The following is a 21,589-nucleotide window of genomic DNA, read 5'->3' as shown; positions in this document are numbered from 1 at the left end:
TGTGTGTGTCCTTGGTACATTTATTTTGGGTAGGGGAAAAAATATTTTCCAGCCTCTTCTGTTATTTTTGGCTTGAAGAAGTTTCTGGGTGCCTCGCCAGCGTGCTCACGAGTTAACAGCTCAAGATGGTGAAAACATAACACGGACTGAAATTCTTCACTGTTAGTTCTGGACTGTAAAATCTTATAATCCCCCATTGCTTTTTAGCTAAAATGATACTCTCAAATAGTTTCCACCCAAAATTTGATCAACCTTAAATATTGTTATTTTGCAGTGATAAACTTCCTCCAGATCCTTATTACAGGAGAGTTGAAACCCATTCAGAAATGGAAACCCATGGGGCCACCGTTTTGTACACCTTCATCCCCTTGCAAATAATATTTGTCCTCCCCTGCAGCACTGTAGCAGCCATTAATCAGTTCCCACAAACGTGCTGATGTTGGGGAAGCTGGGCCAGATCCCAGCTGGTGGAAATCAGGGCAGCTCTGTTATTCCAGGGTGGCTGGTGGTGCTTTTCACCAGCTCAGCATCTGGCCTAGAGAAGTAAACTAAACACAGTCAGGTTGGCTACAGCTTTGGTGGGAGAAATGAGAGCGAGAAATCAATGTTTTTCAAGTGGGAGAGGGGGGGCAGAAAAAAAGTCAAACTGCTAAGGAAAAAACTCACATTCTCCTGCTCCTGAAAGGGATATTATAAATAATGCAGTGTTGTATAAATACAGGCAGCCCTCTGCGGCTGGTAGCTTGTAATAACCCAGAGGTATCAATGTACCCATTTTGAAGATGAAAATCTTCACGCCATAACATTTCATGAACGAGACATTATTCTGCAAAATTGCCATAAGATGCAGAAGTGCTTTTTTGAGGTCATTCGGTGACGAAGTGTATCATCCTCCCGCTTCCAGCCCTTACTCTTCTCAGGATGCGTTTCCTCCTCACATGTTTTTGTGGTTAGGATTGGAGCACGGACATAAACACGGGAGTGGATGGGAAATCTGCCACGGCATTTGTAGCCTAAACAATACCAGAGAAAACAGATTGGCTTCCCGCCCTGCCCTGAACAGCACAAGCAAGGGCTTGACTGAATTGAGTAATCTGGGCTTTCATTACTGACCCTTTTCCTGCTATTTGTCTCATTTGTTTCCTCTTCTTCCCTCTGTGTTTTTGCTCCAGGGTTATTTATTTTTTTCCTTGCTCCTTTCATTTTCATTTATTTTAAGCCTGCCTCTTGGTTTTGGTTGTGTTTTTTTTTTCTCTCCTCCTCTTACCTTGCCAATTATTTTCATTTCAAACCTGCATTTCCCACAAAATCAAAAGGAACTGTATCTGAACACACATTTTTGTTGGGTTTTTGTTCAATTCCACTGGGCCCCAAGAGCAGGAGCCCTTTTGCTTTGCTATCTTTTTTTCTTTGGAAATGCAGGGCATGTCCCTCTAAGCCAAGGCGACTTCCCAGGTTGGTAGAGACCTTCATTAAGTCGACAATTGGCATGTTCATCACTGTTTGTCAACGAGTTAGGATAATCCTAAATCAGATGAGTCTGACGCAAAGTGATTCTGCGATGTTTTACAAAACAAGTTTCTCAGCAGCTCTGAAACTGGTGAAGTCATTTGCAGAATCCAAGAATCTGCACCTATATATGGAGAAATGAACAAACTGCAAACTATCGGTGCGTGACGGTGACAATAATGTGTCAGAGGAAGAAGCAACCAACGCCCACAATGTCATTCAAAGGTACTTCCCTGCATTGTGCAATTTCTAGGGGGTTTAGTGCACCATTCGTGCTGCCAGTTCCGATATGTACCCTATCAAAGCACCAGTGCACGCAGTGGTGAAACCATGGGCTTTTTCTTCACCCTGAAGTGAAGTTCATGCAAATGATTGTACTTTGTGCACTAAACAGGCGGTGCAGATAAGGCTAAAAGTCAAGTCTGAAAAAAAGCATGTGTAATATAGCCTGGGGCCTCATGCCAAGAGTGATAAAATGCCTTACAAACACAGGTGACCTCACCACAGCCCTGTCAAATTGGGAAGGATTAATATCCCTCCTTTGGTAGGAGGAAATTGAGGCACAGGCCAGCTTTGCCTGTGGGACCAAGCCGCAGCTTGTGTGTCTGGTATCAATGTGCCCGAGTGGCCTCAACTGCAAATGTCCTCAGTGCAGGGCGAAGAAAACACATCTTTCTTACAAAACAGCAGGATGAGTTATTTTTGGGTGTCTATAAATTGTCTGTTTTCCAGCACTATCATTCTTACCCTACCAGGGGATCATGACTGACCTAATTAGAGTCTAATTCCAACAGTACAAGACTCAACTTGTAAATACAAACTTTTTAAAAATTCTGGGTTATTTTTTATGTATGTACAAGTGCATCTGATTGTTATAAACGCCCCCGAGGTGGGAGGCAGGGGAAGAGCAGGGCAATAGGAGTCATTGGAGAAGCTGAACTATGGAAAATTTGATGTGAAACAGGGCAAATTTCCAGACTGATTTATGAGACGTGACTTAATCTGCTGTATCCTCTGGGGTTAAACCTCACATAACCTGATGGAAATTAGGAAATGTTTTACCCCCCATCATGGAAAGGACCAGCAGAGGAAGGATTCAGCATTTCAATCCTTCGTTCAGCAAAAACCATCCAGGTGATCGATGAAGACACTTTCATTGATCCATAGCTGTCTCTGCACCACAGCAGAAATTAAAGGTAAGAAAAAGATGCTCATTTTCAATGAAGCCCGTTTCATGAAGCAGGTAAGGGTTAATCCAGCCAGCCAAATGCCTGGCTTTAGTTGCTATAGAAAAATCTCCAGGTGAGGTTGAGTGAGAAGCCTCCAGCCATACCTGTTTGGATTCTAGGGACAGACTATGCCTGAACATGCTCAGGAGGGCTCGCATCCAGTACCTGCTGTTAGGGAGTCCATGATGCTGAATGAATCGCGAGCCAAACAGCTTCATCCCTGCCCTTAGTCCATGTGCAGGATGCATCTGGAAAAAACAACCAGAGCCCAGGCACCAGAGACAGAAGCAATGGGCCAAACTCTGCCCTTGGGCAGGCTCTGAGCGCTGGGTCTGGCCAAGCAGAGATCCTGGCTCTAAAATGGATTACACCCACTGGGCTGTTTTTAACATGTGTCCTCGTGAGATAGGGTGGGTTTGGAGGCGAGAGGATTAGGGTAGAAAGGGCTGTATGTCGCATGTTTAAAGCTGATGTCTTCAGGTCTGTGTCATGATTTTTGGTTTTTTTTTCTGGCTTGACTTCTTATTTGGAAGTGGCTCAGCAGAAATTGAGGTCACTGCAAATGTGGCAATGCCACTTCACTTTCTGGAAAGCGCTGTCTGCTTCATCAAGTGAGCCCAAGCTACCAGCTGGGAGGTCTGAAAGGACAGAGTTCTTCTCTGGTACAATGTGAGACAGGTAAAGGAGAGGTTGTCCTTGGAGGAGCTGGTGTCTGAGTGCACACAGCACTGCCCTCTCCTTGCTTTCTGTAATTGGTTTTATGCTGTAACGCTGGCTGTGGTTTATAATTTTCCGTCCTTGCTCAGAAATTATAGAGCAGTGAAAGGGAGATGGGTTTCAGCTGTTGATGCTTCACAAGCATTCAGCAGCATTGCTGGATGAAAGGAGCAACGTGGTGGTTTTGCTCTGCAGAGGTCTCAGAAATACCAAGGCATGAAGTGCTATGTGGTTTCGGGCTCGGTGAGAAGGAAGGCAGAAACCGGTGCCAGCCCTCGGTCATTCCCTGGCTGCTGGAGCTCTTTGAGGAAGTCATACATCTGGTGCTTTCCCGTTTAGTTCTTTCAAGAGACTCGTTTGAGAGCAAGGTTTGTAAGGAAGAGCCAGAAATAAACAGCTTGTGATCCCATTTGTGGGACAAGAGGAATATAAGAAGAGAATTGTTAAAGATGGGACAATCAGTGAATAAAAGCCTGTTTTTAAACAAGGCTGACATTTTGCTACATGTATTAGAAGACTGCTGTGTGTCACAACATGACTTTTTTCATAATGTGTGGAGGAAAGGGAAACCTTTGGGTCTACAACACAGGAGCTGAAGAAAAAGCCTGAGATGCAGCAGAGCGTGTGTCTCCTGGGGATCTTCTACCCGCTGGTCTATGTCCACGCAGGACTTCTCTCCCCTTGGCCTTGTTCAGTCCTGCCAATCAGACAGTGGTAAAATCACCTCTCCTTTGGGGAGGACTCTGTAGTTTAATAGTTTTTGTACCTCTGTCTCTCTGAAAGTTTTTACAAACAGAAGGGGGTTTTGTTTGTCAGCCCTGTCCCTCTGAAGTTCTGCATGAGGTTTAATATCATCTTCTATGTCCCATCAATTCAGTTGTCATTTCCCCAGTTGCTCTAAGATGTATTGTCCCATTATTACGGCCATGACACTACCAGTGATACGGCCAGATATCACAGCTCAAATCCCCTTCTGTTCGTCTTAACCATGGAGACCACCAGCTTTTGAATACCCACATATCTACTTTGCTTGGCCACTTGTCCCCTCTCACCGGAGAGGAGTGTGTGCTGCTAGCCGCAGCGGAAGGGCGGTATGCTCCGGGATAACAGTAACACAAACACAGGGAGAGCACGCAATGTATGAACGCCAAGCACCCTGCCACTGCTGTGATAAGGAGGGGTAGATAGTGTGTGAGCTAATATTAAACCAGGACTGTTGCCAGGGTGGTGTGGCAGGAACAAACACACTAGGAGCCACTGCAGTGCAATGGGCCATGTGGGGGCCAGTAGACGAGTGTGGGGCTGTGGCTTTGGTGGTGTCCAGGAACACTACAGGAGACCTTGACATGGAGGGGAGCAGCAGTCACACTGAGTCACTCCTCCTCTCCCCAGGGTATAAGAATTTATAGTCTTTTTATAGCAGCGTGCATATTGCCAGGGCTTCTGCAAGCCTCTTTAGAGTCCTTGGGTTTTCTTATTAACAGGGAAAGCAATGGCACTGTGTTGATGTCACTAAGGAGGGCGATGTCAGAAGGGCTGAGACCACATCTGCTCATGACCTGGAGAAGGAGGTTCCTTTTGGACCACTCTGGGCCCTCAACAGGTACAGATCATTAACCCTGGAAACATCAGTGGGGCTGTAAACCATCTCTGTCTTCTAATACCTAACTGTGACCAAAGCCCGGTGCACCAGAGAGGTCACTGGCCTTTGATGTGACTCTTACCAATGGGGTTTAACAGCTCTCTTGGAGGTATTTCCTATTAAATAAGTTATTATCTGAAATGGGAGAGGGGGGGAAAAAGTGAAAAGTGACAATTTTGTGAAACAGGTGAAATTAGAAGCATTTACGTCAACTCAGTCTGCTGCTACTGCTGTTATTTTTTCACTTGTTATAGCACATTTGCTGCATAAGCATGGTGGGGAGCACTCATTGCTCCCCCTTTCAGTACCACGAGATATTTTTCCTGGGTCACCAGCCTTGGACAGGTAAAAGCTGTGTAGCCCGAACCTGGGCAACTTTCTTCCTCTCTCTTAGACAAGGTACTGGGATGCTGCAGCAGCCTCACCTGCATCACTCATGTGGTTTGCTTGCCTACAATGCTAAAACCCTTTAAATGTTGCCAGGAAACATGATTTGGAGAGTCTTCCTCTCTGCTTTATCCCTCCTGGGTGCCATTTGAGTGATATACAAATTTAAAAAATAACCTAAGCACACACTCTATCATTGCATTTAGTCCAAAGAGCTGCATAAATGTAAAAGCATCGCTTTAATGGATGCAATTTGTATAAAATTACGTGACAATGAGTGTTCAGGATTGCCCCACCTGCAGCTCTGAGTTGTGGTAGCAATTTTGGTTAGAAAGTGGACTTTTTATCCACTATGATTTTCTCAAATCTGTGAAACTAGGAAGACAACTGCACTCTGAGACACATGCAGAAATCTAAAAGAACCTGAGGTAAATAAGGAGTTTGCAGAAGTTCACCAGCCACATTTGAACCCTGCATACCCCACCCCCGGCCATGTGATGGAGCACCGCAGGTTTGATGGGGCTCTGCATCCCTTCTTCTCCTTAGAGTGTCATTTCTAGATCAATGGATTACTCCCACTCAAACCTATTTTGGACAAATGAGCAATCTCCTTGCTTGCGAAGTTGCTTGCACAGTTTATTTACTTTTTTGGGGGGTAGCTAACATCCTTGTTCTCCTCTGAAGTCTGGCTTTGCCTGTTCCTGTCTGAGAGAGGAGAAAACACTGAACCACAAACGTGCTTCCTGCTGAGAAATCACAACGGCTGTTAGCAGATGTTATTGGAAAATCAAAGGGTTTGTGCGAGGGAAGAAATGCAGCTAATCCCAGCTGGGAAGTTGCTGCCGCAGCACCTGGTTTCTCCTCCTGCCTCTCATCGCAGTTCTTGATGTCCTCCTGGTATGGGACTCCACGAGGGGGAGAACTGGCTTTTGGATGCAAAGACAAAGGATAACTCCCAGGGTATGGTTGCTTCAAGGTGTCTTATAAGGGGGAGACATCATTAAATGGAGAATAAGGTTCCTGCTACAGCACGCTTACAGTGTTCAGCTCTTCAGAGCAGCCTGGGGAAGCAAGAATCAGACACACACCTCCATAAACCAGTTAATTGGTTACTGTCAGCCACTGATTATATTAATCATCGAGCACATTGCAGCTATGTGAAGCTGGGGTTGTCTGAGGTGTTGTCCTACCAGAAATGGCAATGCTGCCACTCAGCTCTTCCATGTGGGTGTGGAGGTGATCCCTGGACCCGCTGGCAGCTTGGCACCCGCTGCATGTGTTTTATGAAGCAAAATAAATATTTGGGCAGAGGCACAAAATGCCTCTATGGGCACGGCTAGATGCCACACGTGATCTGCCTGCACTGACTGGCAGATAATTGCAGAAGCAGTTGGGTTTCTTCAAGGCTGAGTGTGCCAAAGGCAGAATTGCGATGCCTGGTGCAGGGGAGCATGATGTGTATGTAGGGTCCTTGGCTGGGACTCATCTCCCCTCAGCTATGCAGGTCTACTCGTGGGCTTAGGGGACACAGGGAAGGGGACTGCACTGGGCTGCACAGAGGAGGACACTTGTGGCCCTTCCCAGTGTGATGGGACAAAGGAGAACATGTCCTGACCCATCCCCACAGCCACCCACCAGCGCAGGGAGTTTGCATACACCCTAAACGGGCCAGAGGCTCCACTTCACGGTCTGCCTGTATGCATAATGCATTTTCCCTGTTTCTCCGGTAGAAAGCAGCTGCTCCCATGTGTGTGTGTCTAGGGGGGACACTGAGCTGCCTAAAGCCGAACACAAAAGCCATCTTGTGCAACCCCATGCCTGAGAGCAAACAGAAATCTGGAGCAAAAGGGAAATGGGGAACCTCTCCCTAAACACCACGGCTGGGGAGCGCTGGTGCTAGCTGACCTCCTTGTGAGCACAATGTTCACCATGCCAGCAGATTGCTCGGTCCTCAACACCTCCTGCCCACATGCCCATGCTATGGTGGCTTCCTGGGGCTTGAGTCACAGGCAGGCAAATCAGGAAAGCCACTGATCCATGCAGTGGGACATCAGGCAGAACTCCCATCAGCTCAGGTGCAAGCACAGGTTGTGCCACCACAAGACCTTATCCTTCTCCCCACTGAGTCTGAGGTTCAGAGGGCTCTGCCTGAGGATAACAGACCCCTTTCAGCCCTTGGCAAGTGTTTCCTGGCAGGTCTGTCTCCTTGAGCCCCTTTCCTCCTGGACCCTATATAGGAGGTGCAGGAGGACAAGATAAATGGGGATGGAAGGGGGAGACACAAGGGAAGGTATATCTGCACAGCCAGAAACCCCCCAGGAGCTGAGTAGGGGGACAGTAGCAGTTCCTTGGCCCTCCTGATTATACCTCTCAATAAAAGCGATGAAGCCACCAAAAGCAAGACTGGAAAAGGGTAAGTCTGGTTCAGCATTGTTGCTGCTGTAGGAACAACCAGGGGCTCCCCCTCAGCCCCACGTGAACCTCACAGGTTTTGGGCAAGAGGTAGGTGGAAGGGGTTAAGGAAGTTGATGCCCTTTGCTAACTTTTCCTCCTGTAAAACCTGTCGTTTCAGCAGTTTCCAATCTCAAGATGTGTGGGGCTGGGCATCTTATTGACATCCCAGTCCAGGGAGAAACTTGCCCAAGGGTTAAAGTTTGAGCAACCAAAGAAACAAGACAACTCCTCCTTCACTGACATGTGAGCGTGGGTGTCTTTGTCTAAAGGCCAGGGAAAAAAAAATCATAATCCAAGGCTTTGGCTTCGCAGGGGACCGGTGCTCTCAGGGCAGGCTGGGAGACACAATGGATCTCCTGCCAAACTTTTCTTTTGTCACTTGGCTGCTCCTCATCATTTTCCTCAGCCTCCTGGTCCTGTAAGTAGAGGCTGGCCCCGCAGGGTGACCGGGGAGGAGGAGAATCCTGTCTCTGCAGCTGGGGAGGGGCTGGGGCCATCACCCTCCATGGGAAGTGCCCGAGTACGTGAATTAGTGTTAAAAACTCATCCTCGGTCTTCCTGTGCTACCTTCAAGGCAGAGCTGAGGGCTGATAAAAGGGGGGCTTCAGGGCTCCCCTGTGCCCTTGCGTGCCAGCTGGAATGGAAGGAGGAAGCTGGGCTGGGTGGGAGGGAAATAAAGAGGAAGTTCTTGATTTTTGCTTTTCTTAGCAGATCCAAAAGGAGAAGTAAGTTCCGTGGTTTTAACCGCAGCAAGCTCTGGTTGGCTGCAAAGGGGATAGCGTGTCCTTGGGCTCTGCGAGCTGGGAGCAGGGCAGTGGGTGATGTCTATGTCTGCCTGTGTGTCTGTGCCAGCAGAAGCCCCTATTTAAATAGTTATGTTGGCAAAATTGCCCTTTTGCTTATGTCACTCAGGGGAGCTGTAGTGAGCTATACAGGCAAAAACTTAATTTTGCTGTTGTAATTTATGTCCCTGCTCGGCTGCTGTGCTGCTGTGACTCTACTACCTGAGCATCACGGTAGGTCTTTGCAAAGACAAATACAAGAGCAGGTGTCAGCTTGAGAACTTAATCCCTCTGAGACCTCTCTTCAGTCACCTGCATCACAGTTGTCTGATTTAGGGAACTAAATGAGGCCCCTGAATAAAGACCTGAGGTGCTCAGTACACTGTGTTTGCCTAGGCTGGACTGCAGCTCCTTTCAGCCCTTGTCTTGTATCAAAATGTACCCTGAATTATCTTGTACCCCAAGTGATCCTGCATTTATCGCAGGAAGAGAGTATCCTGAGTATCCTCAGCAGGTCTGCTTACTGGTCCATAATTTCAGCTTTCTCTGGGTGACAGGAACCAGTTGTTCAAGCTATTCACTATGCTCAGGATGAAGAATCTTCTCTTTTCATTGCATAAATGCATCTCACATGCTCTTTGCTTGGCAGCTATGGGATATGGCCCTTCCAGGCCTTCAAGAAGCTGGGCATTCCCGGGCCACGGCCTCTGCCATTTTTGGGAACTTTCCTGGAGTACCGGCATGTGAGTACTGGCAGCTGCTGCTCTGTAGCTGCCTTAGATTCTTACTTGTAGCTGGTGGTTTTTTCCCAACCTTTGGGCATCTCTTTCCTCTGCCCTTGATTCAGTCAGATGGAAATGATGCTTTCAGGTAGGAAACTCTTTGGCCACACAGAGAACACAAAAATTCAAGTTGACCTGAATGAGGTGTGTTGTGGTTTTCAACTACTTTGTGATTTAAGTTATTAGTTTCTCCCTGGATTTCTACCTGTTCCCCAGGAGGTGAAGTTCTGTTGGAAACAAAGAAAAAAGTATTGGAAAGATGCATAAGACTGCTAATTTCTGAAAACTGCATGTTTCTTTGTGCTTCATGTCATCCCCATGAAGAGGCTAAATAAGGCCCACCAATGCCCCATCCAGCCACTCGCTGTTGGGCCAGCCTGAAACTTAGCCAGACAAATAGATTGCTAAATAAAAGTCAAATATTTATTATCAGCTTAGCAAACCTTACCAAATAACTAGGTAGTGACTGGTCCCAGGTAACTGACTGCAAATGCAGAACAAAATGTACCAGCTTCAATGAAAGAGGTGTTTTAGCTTGTGTTTGCTGGGTTTAGAGCATGCACATGGTCTCTTACTAATGGTTTAGTTGCTGCATGGTGTTGTGTGTTCCATAAGTTTTATACTTATATGTAACATCGGTTAAAACCTTAATGGAAACAAAGCAAAATAAAAAAGTCATCATCACTCCAGTTCAGTAACTGCAGTGGAAGATCTCACGAGGACAAGGCAGTAGCAGCTCTAACTTGCTGAGCTGGAGATAAAGGACACCCTGGGATCTAGTTCTGCCTGCTAACTCTGCTCAGGCTAGAACTGTGTACCCTGGCGTACCTTGTCTTCATTAGATTTTTAGCTCAGGTTGACTAGTGGAAGTTGAAAGTGCTTTTATTTTTTTTCCTCTCTGCTCTCTTTTTTTCCCTCCAGCATAAATGTCCCCTAAGCATCTACGTGACTCTTAAGAGCTACCATGCACCCCCCAACCTCTGCCACTTACAATGGGTCTGTGGGATGCACACTGCCAGCTGTGACCTGCTTTGATCACTCTTTGCTGGCAAACTGTTCATTTCTGCTTTCTCCTTTTGCAGGGAGTCCTGAATTTTGATCAGGTGTGCTTTGAAAAGTATGGCAAAATCTGGGGGTGAGTTTCTTTCTGCAGAACAAAACTGCCTGTTTGGGGTGCTCCACAGCCCCAAAATAGAATGGAAAAAGGTATGTTACTGACATGTCTCAGCACTGTAATTCCAGCAGTGACAGCTTGGGAAAATCCAGGTTCACCACTGAGAAATTCGCCAGCCATCTCTCCAGGGCTTCTCTCCTGCTGGGATTTCAGTACGGTGCAGGGCTGGGATGATGGTGGCCAGTTTGGGAGGTCATGTGTTTGCATAAGCTTTGAAAAGATCCTCCACTGCTTGATGTCAAACTGAGCCTTATGCCTTTGAAGCTGCTCTTCTGTCTGTCTTGAGCAGAAAGCAAGCTGCAGGCTGCCGCAGTGTTTTTCATCTTGCTCCCTGCTTCTCCCAGAGCTGGGGCATGAGCTACCTTTCAACCTACCTCCCTGCTCCCTGCACAGCACTGGTTTTGTGCAGGGGCCTCTTATCATGCTTCTATTGAGAACCTCTCAAGCCAAAGCAAAGTTGTTGCACAAAAAAATCCTAGGAGGCTTCATGAAACCTAGCGCAATTTTTTGAAAGATTAAATGTTCTCAAGCCTCTTGAAGACAGCGGCTTCCCTCGGCTGTGGCCCAAGGCTCCCTGCCCTTTAGCCCACATCATGGCTTTTAAGTTTTTCTGTCTGTGTTGATTGGAAAATGGAGGAGACAGATGAGTTTTTCCTCTCTCATTGCTTCATAGGCCAGGCAGGGAAATCTCTTTACCCCACAGGTAGGCTATTCGGTGTGGATTTATTGACTCCAGCTACCAGTTGCAGAAACAGAGCTCAGACAGCCCAAGTGCAGGGGATCAATGTCATGGCAAAAGCTGCCTTTTATCTAAACCCACACTGCTTTGGCAACTCTTTCATACCACAGATGATTGCTAGAAATGCTCATGCTGTCTGTGTTTGGCACTTGCTTTCCCTTTGTCCTGTTTTACTACATAATAAAACAGTTTCAGCCTCATCCCTTTGGCTGTTTTGTCAGAGGGGACTCAGCTGGCCCAAACCCTTTGGGCTCCAGCAGTCAATGTGCATGGCTCTGGCCACAGACAAAGCAGGCTGCTTTTGCTTCAGCTGACCGTGAGCGATGCACTGACTGTGGGTTTCTCTTGGCTTAGAATTTTTGATGGCAGACAGCCTGTGCTGGCTGTTTTGGACCCCATCCTCATCAAAAACATCCTGGTGAAAGAGTGCTATACCATTTTTACCAATCGTCGGGTAGGTATCTAGTCCCACGCTTTGCTCTCCAGTACAGAGTGGGCGCAGCAAGAAAGAAAGCTTCTTCTTGGTTTTTGTTCTCCTTCTCTGAGCCCTTCTGCAAGTAGTTGCTGTCTGTTGTGCCCCAGTTTATTGATGGAGCCAACAGCAAAACTCTGCTAGGGAGGTGTAGAGGCCGCTCTGGCTGGGACACTGGGACATCAGCTTGGATGTACCCTAGGGCTGATATTATTTATGACTCTTACACTTTTGTTTCCATTTCTGTTTGCTGGTTGAGGTAGAGTTGATATGACTTCAGGGGCCAAATCAACACTCCATGATGGTTTGGGGTTTTTTTGCATTTCTGTGGTGTGGAAGGGGGCTGGAAACATTCACCCATCTCCCTGTATAACCGTGTCCCTTTTGCTGTAACATTCTCCCTGTGCAGAACTTTCGTCTGAATGGGATCCTGGAGTCAGCCCTCAACATAGCTGAAGATGAGAAGTGGAAAAGGATTCGTACTGTGCTGTCTCCAACCTTCACCAGTGGGAAACTGAAGGAGGTAGAGCAGAGGCCACTGGTACTTTGTATCAATTGATGGAGGAGGACAGAGCCATTTCTGAGTACAGACCTTCCCCTCAAAAGGGGAAGTTGCCCTGTTTGTCAAGACCACATCCATTAACACCTGAGTTGGGTTCTGTTCAGCAACACAGTGGCTGTCTACCATCAGGGGGAGGGAGTCAGGAGAAGGGTATGGGGGATGAAATGGCACATGAGGTATCGCAAGCTGAGGCTGTTGGCCCTATGACCTGTATTTTCTTCTTGCTAAGCACATCACTCAGACCACGGGTGCCCATTTTCCAGGCGCTCAGAAGCCATCTTCACTCCCAGCTGGAGTGGATGCTTAGCTGGAATAGAAGCTCTGTGTGGAATTTGGGAGGAGAACCTTGCTCAGTCATGGTCATACGAGCTCTGTGAACTGGTTATTAAGATAAGAGAAAGCAATGTCTGAGGCTTGGAAATGATACCTTCCCCTTGCCTGCCCTTCCTCCACAAGCCCAAGACTTGGCAAGTCACAGACAGCAGTGCAGAATGGCCCAGCATTGTTTGGTGGAGGTGAAAGAGTCAACAGTGCATTTTGCTTTGGTTTACATTTCAGATGTTCCCTATCATTAATCACTATGGTGAAAAGTTAGTGAAAAACATTGAGAAGAAAGTGGCCAATGATGAGTTCGTGACCATGAAAGAGTGAGTAACTGTGTGGGGCTGACAGGAAAGAGCTTGTATTCAGTGTGGGGAAGGGACCATTTTGGACAGCCTTTTCCATGCTGCAGCATAGATCCCTTGTCAACTATGGAGGCAAACTCCATAGTGGTCATGGGCATGGAATGTTCCTCAGTGGTGGGCTTGCTGTGTTCTGCTCAAATGGAGTAACTATGCTCTGTTCCCTGTTTCATTTTACTGGGGATGAATTTTGAGGAAGGTGTAGGACCCATTCCGGAATCCCCGCAAGATGTGGTATTTTTGGATGTCAATTTTACACTCTCTTTTACAAATGGAAATCAGAATATGGTCTTTGTTACCCCCGACTGCAGTTTAGTGTTTTCCAACTACAGCTAGGTTTTCGATGCTGAGAAAAATTGGGGGATGAATGCAGCTGGGGAAACTTGGGAAAATATAATGATGGTTACTGGCAAATCAGGATAGGACCTACTATGTTAGGACTCTACACTGAATCCTTGATTAAAAGAGATCCCCTCTCTCAAGGATTGTTCCTAGATGGGCTCTTATTCACTGCTCTGGTTGGGTTCATTCCATTCACTCTCTCTTCTTCTCTACCCAGCATTTTTGGAGCCTACAGCATGGATGTGGTGGCCAGCACTTCTTTCAGTGTGAATATTGACTCCATGAACAACCCCAGTGACCCCTTTGTCACCAACATTAAGAAATTTCTCAAATTCAGTTTCCTAAACCCCATGTTCATATTCTTAGGTATGACAGCTTCATCTTATACAGCCCTGAATCAATGTCAAACGTGGTGATCACCTGCATTGCCTGGTAGCTCCCTTAGCAGCTTTGAGTCCTCTTTGCTGTATGGGAGATGCTCAGCTCTTCGCAGGATTAGATTCACGCTAGCAGATCTGCAGAAATATTTCCCCAGGGGAACTGCAGTCAAGATTGCTAATAGCCCATGTGGGTCTTTGCAGCATCCTTCTGCAAGCAGAAACCTGTTTGCAGAGACATAGTGGAGAGCTTCTCTGTCACAAAATGTTGCACTTAGTGTGGCATTGTGGCCCTATAGTGATATATGGAGGAGATTCTCAAGTGCTATTGCATTGCAGTCACGGTTAGGTAAAAGAGAGCTGAAGGCAACAAAAAGCAATTTTTGGAGTCAAAGTCCAGATTTATCCCTCTTCTTTCTATGCTTTGTGCCACTTCTCAGTTTCTTGAGCCCCTTGGAGCTAAAATATGTTGTTCTTTTATCTCCTTTTAGTGTTGTTCCCCTTTGTTATCCCAGTGCTGGAAAAGATGAATGTGACTCTGTTGCCCTCAAAGGTCATGGACTTCTTCATGAGTGTCTTCACAAAAATGAAGAAGGAACGAGAAAAGGGCAGCAGCAAGGTGAGTCCAGCCCAGGTGGCCTTTTCTCTTCACTGTGCCATCCTGAGTGCAGGAGGGACCTGGTGTCATCTTCAGAAGCTGTGATGTATTGCCTACTGTCCATAATAGCTCCTAGCACATCAAACCTGGGAAGGGCCAGAAGCATACCCTGCCTGGGCTTCCACGTGGAGAAAGCATCTGTGTTCATAGAGGATCTCCAGTCTCAACGTAGGCTGAAGTTGTGAGCCTGCTGGTGGGGCTGTGAATGGAGCAGGTGTCTCAGCAAGGAGCTTGTGCTGGACAAGGTTTGCCTCCTCCCCACCCACATCCTCTCTGACTGCCTCTGTTTCTCCCCAGGACCGGGTTGATTTCCTGCAACTCATGGTTGACTCACAGAGCTCACATGACAGTTCCAAGTCTGCTGAGACCGACTCGTACAAGTGTATGTCTTGAGATCTGTCCTCCTCTCAGCAGAAAGCGTGGTAGTTCATTGTGTGGTTAAAAGAAGGAAGTAGGAGAGTATTTTAGTCATTAATCCTACAGGAGATTCAAGGTCTCAGTAGTGGGGTCATAATGATGCTTACCACATATCAGCCATATTTTATTATATCCCACTTCCTGGGATAAATCCTGGGGTCTGTTTGTGCAACAGAGCAAACAGAATGAATATCTCCTTACTCCCATTTCTTATTTTCTCTTCTCTGAAGGCCAGCGATGTTGGCTGTATTTCATAAAGCACACAAAGCACATATGCTGCTTGTGCCTTCCTCATCTGTGAGCTCATCTCTGTTCCTCATCCTAGGTAAACTGTTAGGTTTAGAAAATAATGGCTCAGCCAAGGCTTAGTTCCAGTCCATCAACCCCAGTCAAGGCAGGATGCCCATAAACTTTTGAGGTGCCAGGACAGGGTATTTGTCGGCACCCTGCACTGCAGGCTGCATCCTGGCAGCACTCGGACACTCCTGCAGTACCAGTGTTAAATCCTGTATTGCCCTTATTACCACTGCCACATTATGCTCAGGCTTACTAACCCTTCAGCAGTACAAGGCTCATCTCATGGCTTAGAGGAGCTACTTGACATCTCTTCATCTCTAACTTTTCCTGGCATGTGCCCCTATTTTTTCTGGCCCAGGAGCATGGTCCCAGAAGATAGCAGAGACTTTCTGAATCAGGTTCAGGTTGCACATACCTTGATTCTGCTCTTAAAGAAGGCAACATAACACTGCTGATCTTGACTGGCTGTACAACAGTGCCAGATCCACCCATTTGTGGTACCAAAGGGTTAGCTGCACATTTCTTTTACCAACTGTTAAATAGTTATGAATAGTGTTACCTAGCTTGATGAGTGGGATCCTGAATTTCCAAGGGTTAATCACCGTAGTTTTCAGCTTCTTGCATGTACTTTTATGCCTCTTTTCAGCATTAAGTGATGAGGAGATTCTGGCCCAGGCTCTTATCTTTGTGTTTGCTGGTTATGAGACCACCAGCTCCACCCTCAGCTACATATCATATAACCTGGCCACCCACCCTGACGTGCAGCAGCGACTCCAGGATGAGATCGATGCAAACCTGCCCAACAAGGTAAAGGAGGGTGGGGAGATGCTGGGGTCGTTCCCACCTGTGCCTTGTAGACCCTGAGCCAAAAGCCAGGTTGGAAACAAAACAGAGTGGAGGAGGTGCTGGCACTGAGATTTCCCCTCCTCTGGTCTCTGATGCTGGAAGGAGAAGCGTTGCAGGGTGTTGGGGTGGGGGTTGAAGTCCCGTGTTCATAGCCATCCTGATGCCTCTCCCCAGGCTACTCCCACGTACAACGCCATCACGCAGATGGAATACCTCGATATGGTGGTGAATGAATCTCTCCGGCTCCTCCCTCCCGGGGGCCGGATTGAGAGGGTCTGCAAGAAGACGGTGGAGCTTAACGGTGTGACTATTCCAAAGGACATGGTGGTCATGATCCCGGTCTACGTGCTGCATCGTGACCCAGGCTACTGGCCAGAGCCAGAGGAGTTCAGGCCTGAGAGGTGAGGGCCAGGCGGGGGGAATAGCTGCACACTCAACCTCAGCCCTGGGAATGGAAATGGCAGCGAAAGTGCGGAATGTATGATTATAACATTTAAATTAGGCATTTATCATTGTCTGACATCTAGTCCCAGCATTACCATGAGGAGAGTTTTATGATCTACATCCATAAACTGTGCATGGAATTTAATTAACTGCATTGAAGGGAGAGACAGTGAGAGCAGCTCCTAGCAGCTGTAACATTGAGGGGTTTATGGCCAGATATTGCCAGATATTAAAACAAGAGCCATTGGGTGACTGGCACAATGCCGTGCAAATCAGCAGTGGAAGGGCAAAGACGGATAGGAAATAAAACTTAATTTTTCAACTCAAGTTATGAAACAATCCTTGCTTAGGAGTCTCTCAGACCCTGCAAAATGAGGCAATAGCCCAAGGCAGACCTGGGAGACCCTGGCCCTGCTAGTCTTCAGGTGGCCATGAAGATGTTGAGTTCTGGTCCAGAGAGAGCAGGACAAGATCTGTGCCCTTGCACCAGGAGTTGAAATACCCCTGGAGGCTAACCCTGGTGTGGGGATTCAGTCACCTCTAGGACAAAACATGTCAGAAGTATCAGGCAGAAGATAGGGAGGGAGACGAGTGCTGCTGAAATCGCCTGTGGACCCCTACGGTCACCTTGTGTTGAATGCAGAAGGAACCACCCAAATAGGAGTACTCTGGCAGTGGGCAGGTTACACCAGTTGCTCCAGTTAACTAACCAGGCATGGGTAGCTGGACAGGAGCTCTTTAGGGATCACTTGCCTTGCTGGAAGTTCATCAGAGGGATGTGCTGGTGTCTCAGTAGTGAGATACTTCACTGCTGACTTAGCATGTATCTGGACCTCGTGCACTGGGAATGAAAAGCTTCCTGACATGAAAACTAACTGATCACTAAGAAGCATTACTGAAAACGCTCAGTGGCAAATTTCCCTGTGAAGTTGATTGTTCTCCCGTGTTTTTCATGATGAGGAGAGGAATGGCTGGCGTGTCTCAAAAGCAACCCTCCCTTTAGTCACACAGGGGGAGAACATCTTTGTGTTCACTCGGTCCTTTGATCTAAAGGGAAGACGTGAAGCTGTAGACCTGTGTGTTTTAGGGTTTGAAATCTGGGTTCAGTTTTTGAGCTGAGAGAGAGTTCTGAGAAAGGAGTAGTTATGAAATCCATTAGCATATTTCAGGTATTCCCTGTTCACCTGATGCACCTGGAGATGCACAACCAACTCCAAGCAGCAAGATAAAAGCAGAGGCATAAGGTATCTATTGAGACAGAAATAAGGGACTTAGCTGGGTTCTTCTAATACACACAGAAACACAAAAGGCTTTTGTCTTCCCAGACCCCTCATCACTTCAGATCTGAAAGCTGACACATCCTGGAACAGTAACTCTTTCTAACATTTTTTTTTTGTTGTTGGAATCAGGTTCAGTAAAGAAAGCAAGGAGTCTATTGACCCCTACACCTTCCTGCCGTTTGGGGCTGGCCCCCGGAACTGCATAGGAATGAGGTTTGCTCTCCTCATCATGAAAGTGGCTGTGGTCGTCCTGTTGCAAAACTTCTCATTCAGAACCTGCAAAGACACTCCGGTGAGGATATGGGATGATGTGTTTCATTATCTGCCCTTTAGTCCTACTGAGAAGGTCCTGCGTGCCCTCTTTTGCCTACATCTCAGGACAGACAGGGAATGGTCTCTCATGCACATTAAATCCCTCTCTTCCCTGAGGAGTTCAGAGACCGCTAGCTTCAGGACTGCTGAACCTTGTCTGCAAACTTGGGTTTTACTACTTCTCACAGAGGAAGATTTCACTGTGGATTAGAGAGGCATGTGGGAATAACTGTATTTAAATCTTCTTAGTTAATTTAAATGGTTTACCACAAGTTACTGATACATATTTTTAAGCCCCTACAGAAGCAAACTCAATGTTGATGGCACATGACAAGCTGAAATCCCTGAAGCCCTCTGCCTCTCTTTGGGTGCACCTAAGTGGTGGAGTGCTTGCTCCTCTGTGGTGCACTGCCGGTCTGTCTTGACCCAGTTTAGGAAGACCATGCTCCAGAGAGCAAAAAGGGAAATATCCCCCCAGCCCACTGCAAAGCTGCACTTTGCAACACAAACATGGCTAATTCTCTGTGAGAGATCCCAAGACACCAAAATTCATCTCTTATGGGCCACCAGACAGTCTCTAAAGAGCAACAATTTTCAAGCAAGTGCAATCTGAATTGGCAACCCTGTCCGCCTTGGAGGCTCTGCAGGATCCCACAAGGTTCTGGTTTTGCCTGTGAACACTGTATGTAGTTCTGTTGGGTTAGGCCCTGCAAGATGGGGCTATTTGACATCAAGTAAATGAGATGGCTGTTGGAAATTATATGTCAAGCAAGCCCTCCTGAAAACATGGCAGCTCCCTATGACTCAGAGGCAGGTAGCACTATGTTTGGTGTTAGCTTCCAACCCTGATCTGGGTTTCTGCATTGACTGCCGCAAAAGATATTGCCATTAATACATTTTGTTCACAAGGCGAGCTTGGGAAATCAGAGCAGAGAGGGCAGCAAGTGTATTCAAAGGACATTTGTTGTAAGAAACAGAAAAATCCTTATTAAGTTATTACTTGGCACGGGTGCTCAGCTGGAATCTCTGCAGATTCAGATTGCAACTCAACTAGTAACCTGGAGGTGAAAGACTGTAATAGTCCATTAACAATGCAGTGACCTATCCACCCTCCCCCAAGTCTAATGACATTTTTCTAGTCCTCTGCAATCCATAAAATTGATTCTTTTTATAACTGCCTTTAATTAAAAGGAGACAAGTTAAATATGTATTGTATTATTGGTGCCCATAGGTTTATGGGGCTCTTTCGGCCCTTTTTTCTACAGAAGATGTCAAATACATCAGACCAGAGCAGGAGGGAAAAAATCATGCCAGAACATCCCTTTGGAATATGCATATGGAAGCTGCAGCCTCCTCACACTCCTCCACTGATGGCCCATTGGGCTCCGAGCCACATTGCTTAAATTTCCTGAAACAAAGCTTACTGGGATATGGGGATTTTAATGTAGCTTGTCAGGCTGGGGTTGTATGACCCTTGTCCTGATGGAGAGGAGAGCTGGGATACAAGCAGCATCAAATTGATGAAGGAGACTTGGTAAAACACTCTTCCCTTCCCTGCAAGATGACTCCCTCCAACACCAGTTTTAAATGTTCTTCTTTTTGAGATTTCCAGCCTACCTCAAGGGACCCCATCACTCTTCTGTGTGAGGATGCTTTTTCTTTGGCACTCAGTCTGAGCAGCAATCTTAGTTTTGTTCTTCCTGGAGACCTTACAGCTCCTCAGCTCCCATTACGATCTAGCTCCCCTTAGTGCTGACACACTTCAGTAATAAACAAAATGGCACTGCATGCCCCTCCTTAACTGTGGGTCCCTGGATGGATTTTGGCTGGTTTTCCCTCCATGTGCAGCCTGTTGATCAGTGCAGCTTTCCTACTATGCCACCAGAATTCACTAACCAGTTCATTCAAGAGCTGAGGGCTGTTAAATCCCAGGTCATAGCTGTTTAGCATTAGCAATAGTGATAGTCCTGCTGTAAGTACATTTGTAAGTTAGAAAATGCATTGAAAACAAGGGGTGACTGACACACATGTGGGCTGTAAGTGTCCTGTAGGTGTCATGACTGTCCTTTTTCCCAGCTTACATAGCTATTTTGGTTTTTTTCCTTCTGCTCAAGATCCCGCTGGTTCTGGACACAAAAGGCTTCATGCAACCAAAGAAGCCCATCGTCCTGAAGATGATCCCCAGAGCCTACCTGGAGAAGTGAAGGAAACAGGAACAGATCATAGACTCTTGTTTGATGATGCCTCCTCTAACTCTTGAGAGACCCAGATTGACGTGTGCGCTGTAGAAATATCAGTGGTCCAAACCCCCAGTTCACAACATGGCATTAGGGGTTTGGCCCAGCATAATTACATGAGCATTATCCTAATGAAAACTAGCCCCAGATCCCACTGTCCCCAGTCACAATAGGCATTTTGCAAGATCATTTGCACTCAAGTTATTTGGGCATTTTTTTTCTCTCCCTCTGAAGAGGCACTTTTCTAAGCAATTTGAATCCAGACACTGTCAGTCTCTTCTGGCAGTGTAATTTAAATCAAGATAGGGAGAGAAAATTGCACATAGTTAAGTAATGCTACCATTGCTCCTGTTCCTTCTGCCTGCTGGGTGACTCTGTATGTCTTCTGGTTTTATTCTCCTGAGAATGCAGAGTTGTCCAGGGCTATTTCCTCAGCTGTGTGCTATGACCCTGACAAGTGTTAAAATGGTCACATCCTTGCAGGAATGAATGCCTGCGGCAAATTTTCTGATGCTGATTTATTTAGATTATCTCACGATTTTAGATGGCTTCTGCGTGATCCAGATTGCAGATGAGTTAACTGGAGGAGCCCAGAGACAAGCAGTTACCCCTAATGACTGGAGATCTGCAGAGTGGGTGAGAAGTGCCCCACATGTGTTTCCTGATTGTTTGCTTATGTTACCGCAGGCATACAGCCATCTCCCATAGAAGGGATTGTCAACACAGGCACCATCTATACTGCTGTCATAACACCTTTTAGTATCTGATTTATATTAGGCCACTGTAAAACCAACTTAACTGAATTAATAATGATGCAGGGTGCAGCACTGAGATCCTTCAGATGTCCTGGAGAACCCTAGTCTGGAAGAAAAGTGTTGCCTTTGGCTATTGAGAGCTGGAAAGTCTGGCTAGACTTTGTCATTTTTGTAGATTCTGGAAAACCTGTATGCTCACATTTCATATTATTCCTTCAGAAACTGCTACTGGAAGGCTAACTGCAATAAAAAGCTCACTTACCTCTTCTGTAATCAACTGATGCCAGACTCTGCTTCTGCTCTTTCCTCTACACATAAGTAAATCCATCCATAGGTTTCATAAGCCATTGACCAGACAACGATGTGGTCCCTCTACCTCTTCCAGCCAGGCTTCCTCACTTCTTTGTGGGATCCTCAAAGGAACCTCAAAAATCGGTGCCACGGTGTGGAGTTTGAAGTTCTCTTTTACAATTCATTCTTCCACTCTCACCT

The 21,589-nt window shown here is 46.7% G+C and overlaps 1 protein-coding gene across 2 annotated transcripts; it reads left to right on the top strand.

The window, feature by feature from the left end:
* Positions 1-8,162: 8,162 nt before the first annotated feature.
* Positions 8,163-21,378, top strand: LOC141950809 (cytochrome P450 3A29-like). Of its 2 annotated transcripts, XM_074886134.1 has the most exons (13): positions 8,163-8,356; positions 9,370-9,463; positions 10,585-10,637; positions 11,770-11,869; positions 12,297-12,410; positions 13,008-13,096; positions 13,692-13,840; positions 14,343-14,470; positions 14,807-14,891; positions 15,870-16,030; positions 16,244-16,470; positions 17,923-18,085; positions 20,220-21,378. In XM_074886134.1, exons 1-13 carry the CDS (start codon positions 8,286-8,288, stop codon positions 20,307-20,309), a joined length of 1,524 nt encoding a protein of 507 aa, XP_074742235.1. In that variant the 5' UTR covers positions 8,163-8,285; the 3' UTR covers positions 20,310-21,378. The 2 variants fall into 2 exon arrangements, with proteins under 2 accessions (XP_074742235.1, XP_074742234.1); XM_074886133.1 differs by lacking the exons at positions 8,163-8,356; positions 9,370-9,463; positions 10,585-10,637; positions 11,770-11,869; positions 20,220-21,378 and adding an exon at positions 19,337-20,213 and having other exon boundaries at positions 11,965-12,410.
* Positions 21,379-21,589: the final 211 nt, after the last annotated feature.

Source organism: Strix uralensis, chromosome 16, assembly GCF_047716275.1.
Source record: "Strix uralensis isolate ZFMK-TIS-50842 chromosome 16, bStrUra1, whole genome shotgun sequence".
Lineage (NCBI taxonomy): Eukaryota > Metazoa > Chordata > Aves > Strigiformes > Strigidae > Strix > Strix uralensis.
This window is presented reverse-complemented; position numbering and strand designations above follow the sequence as displayed.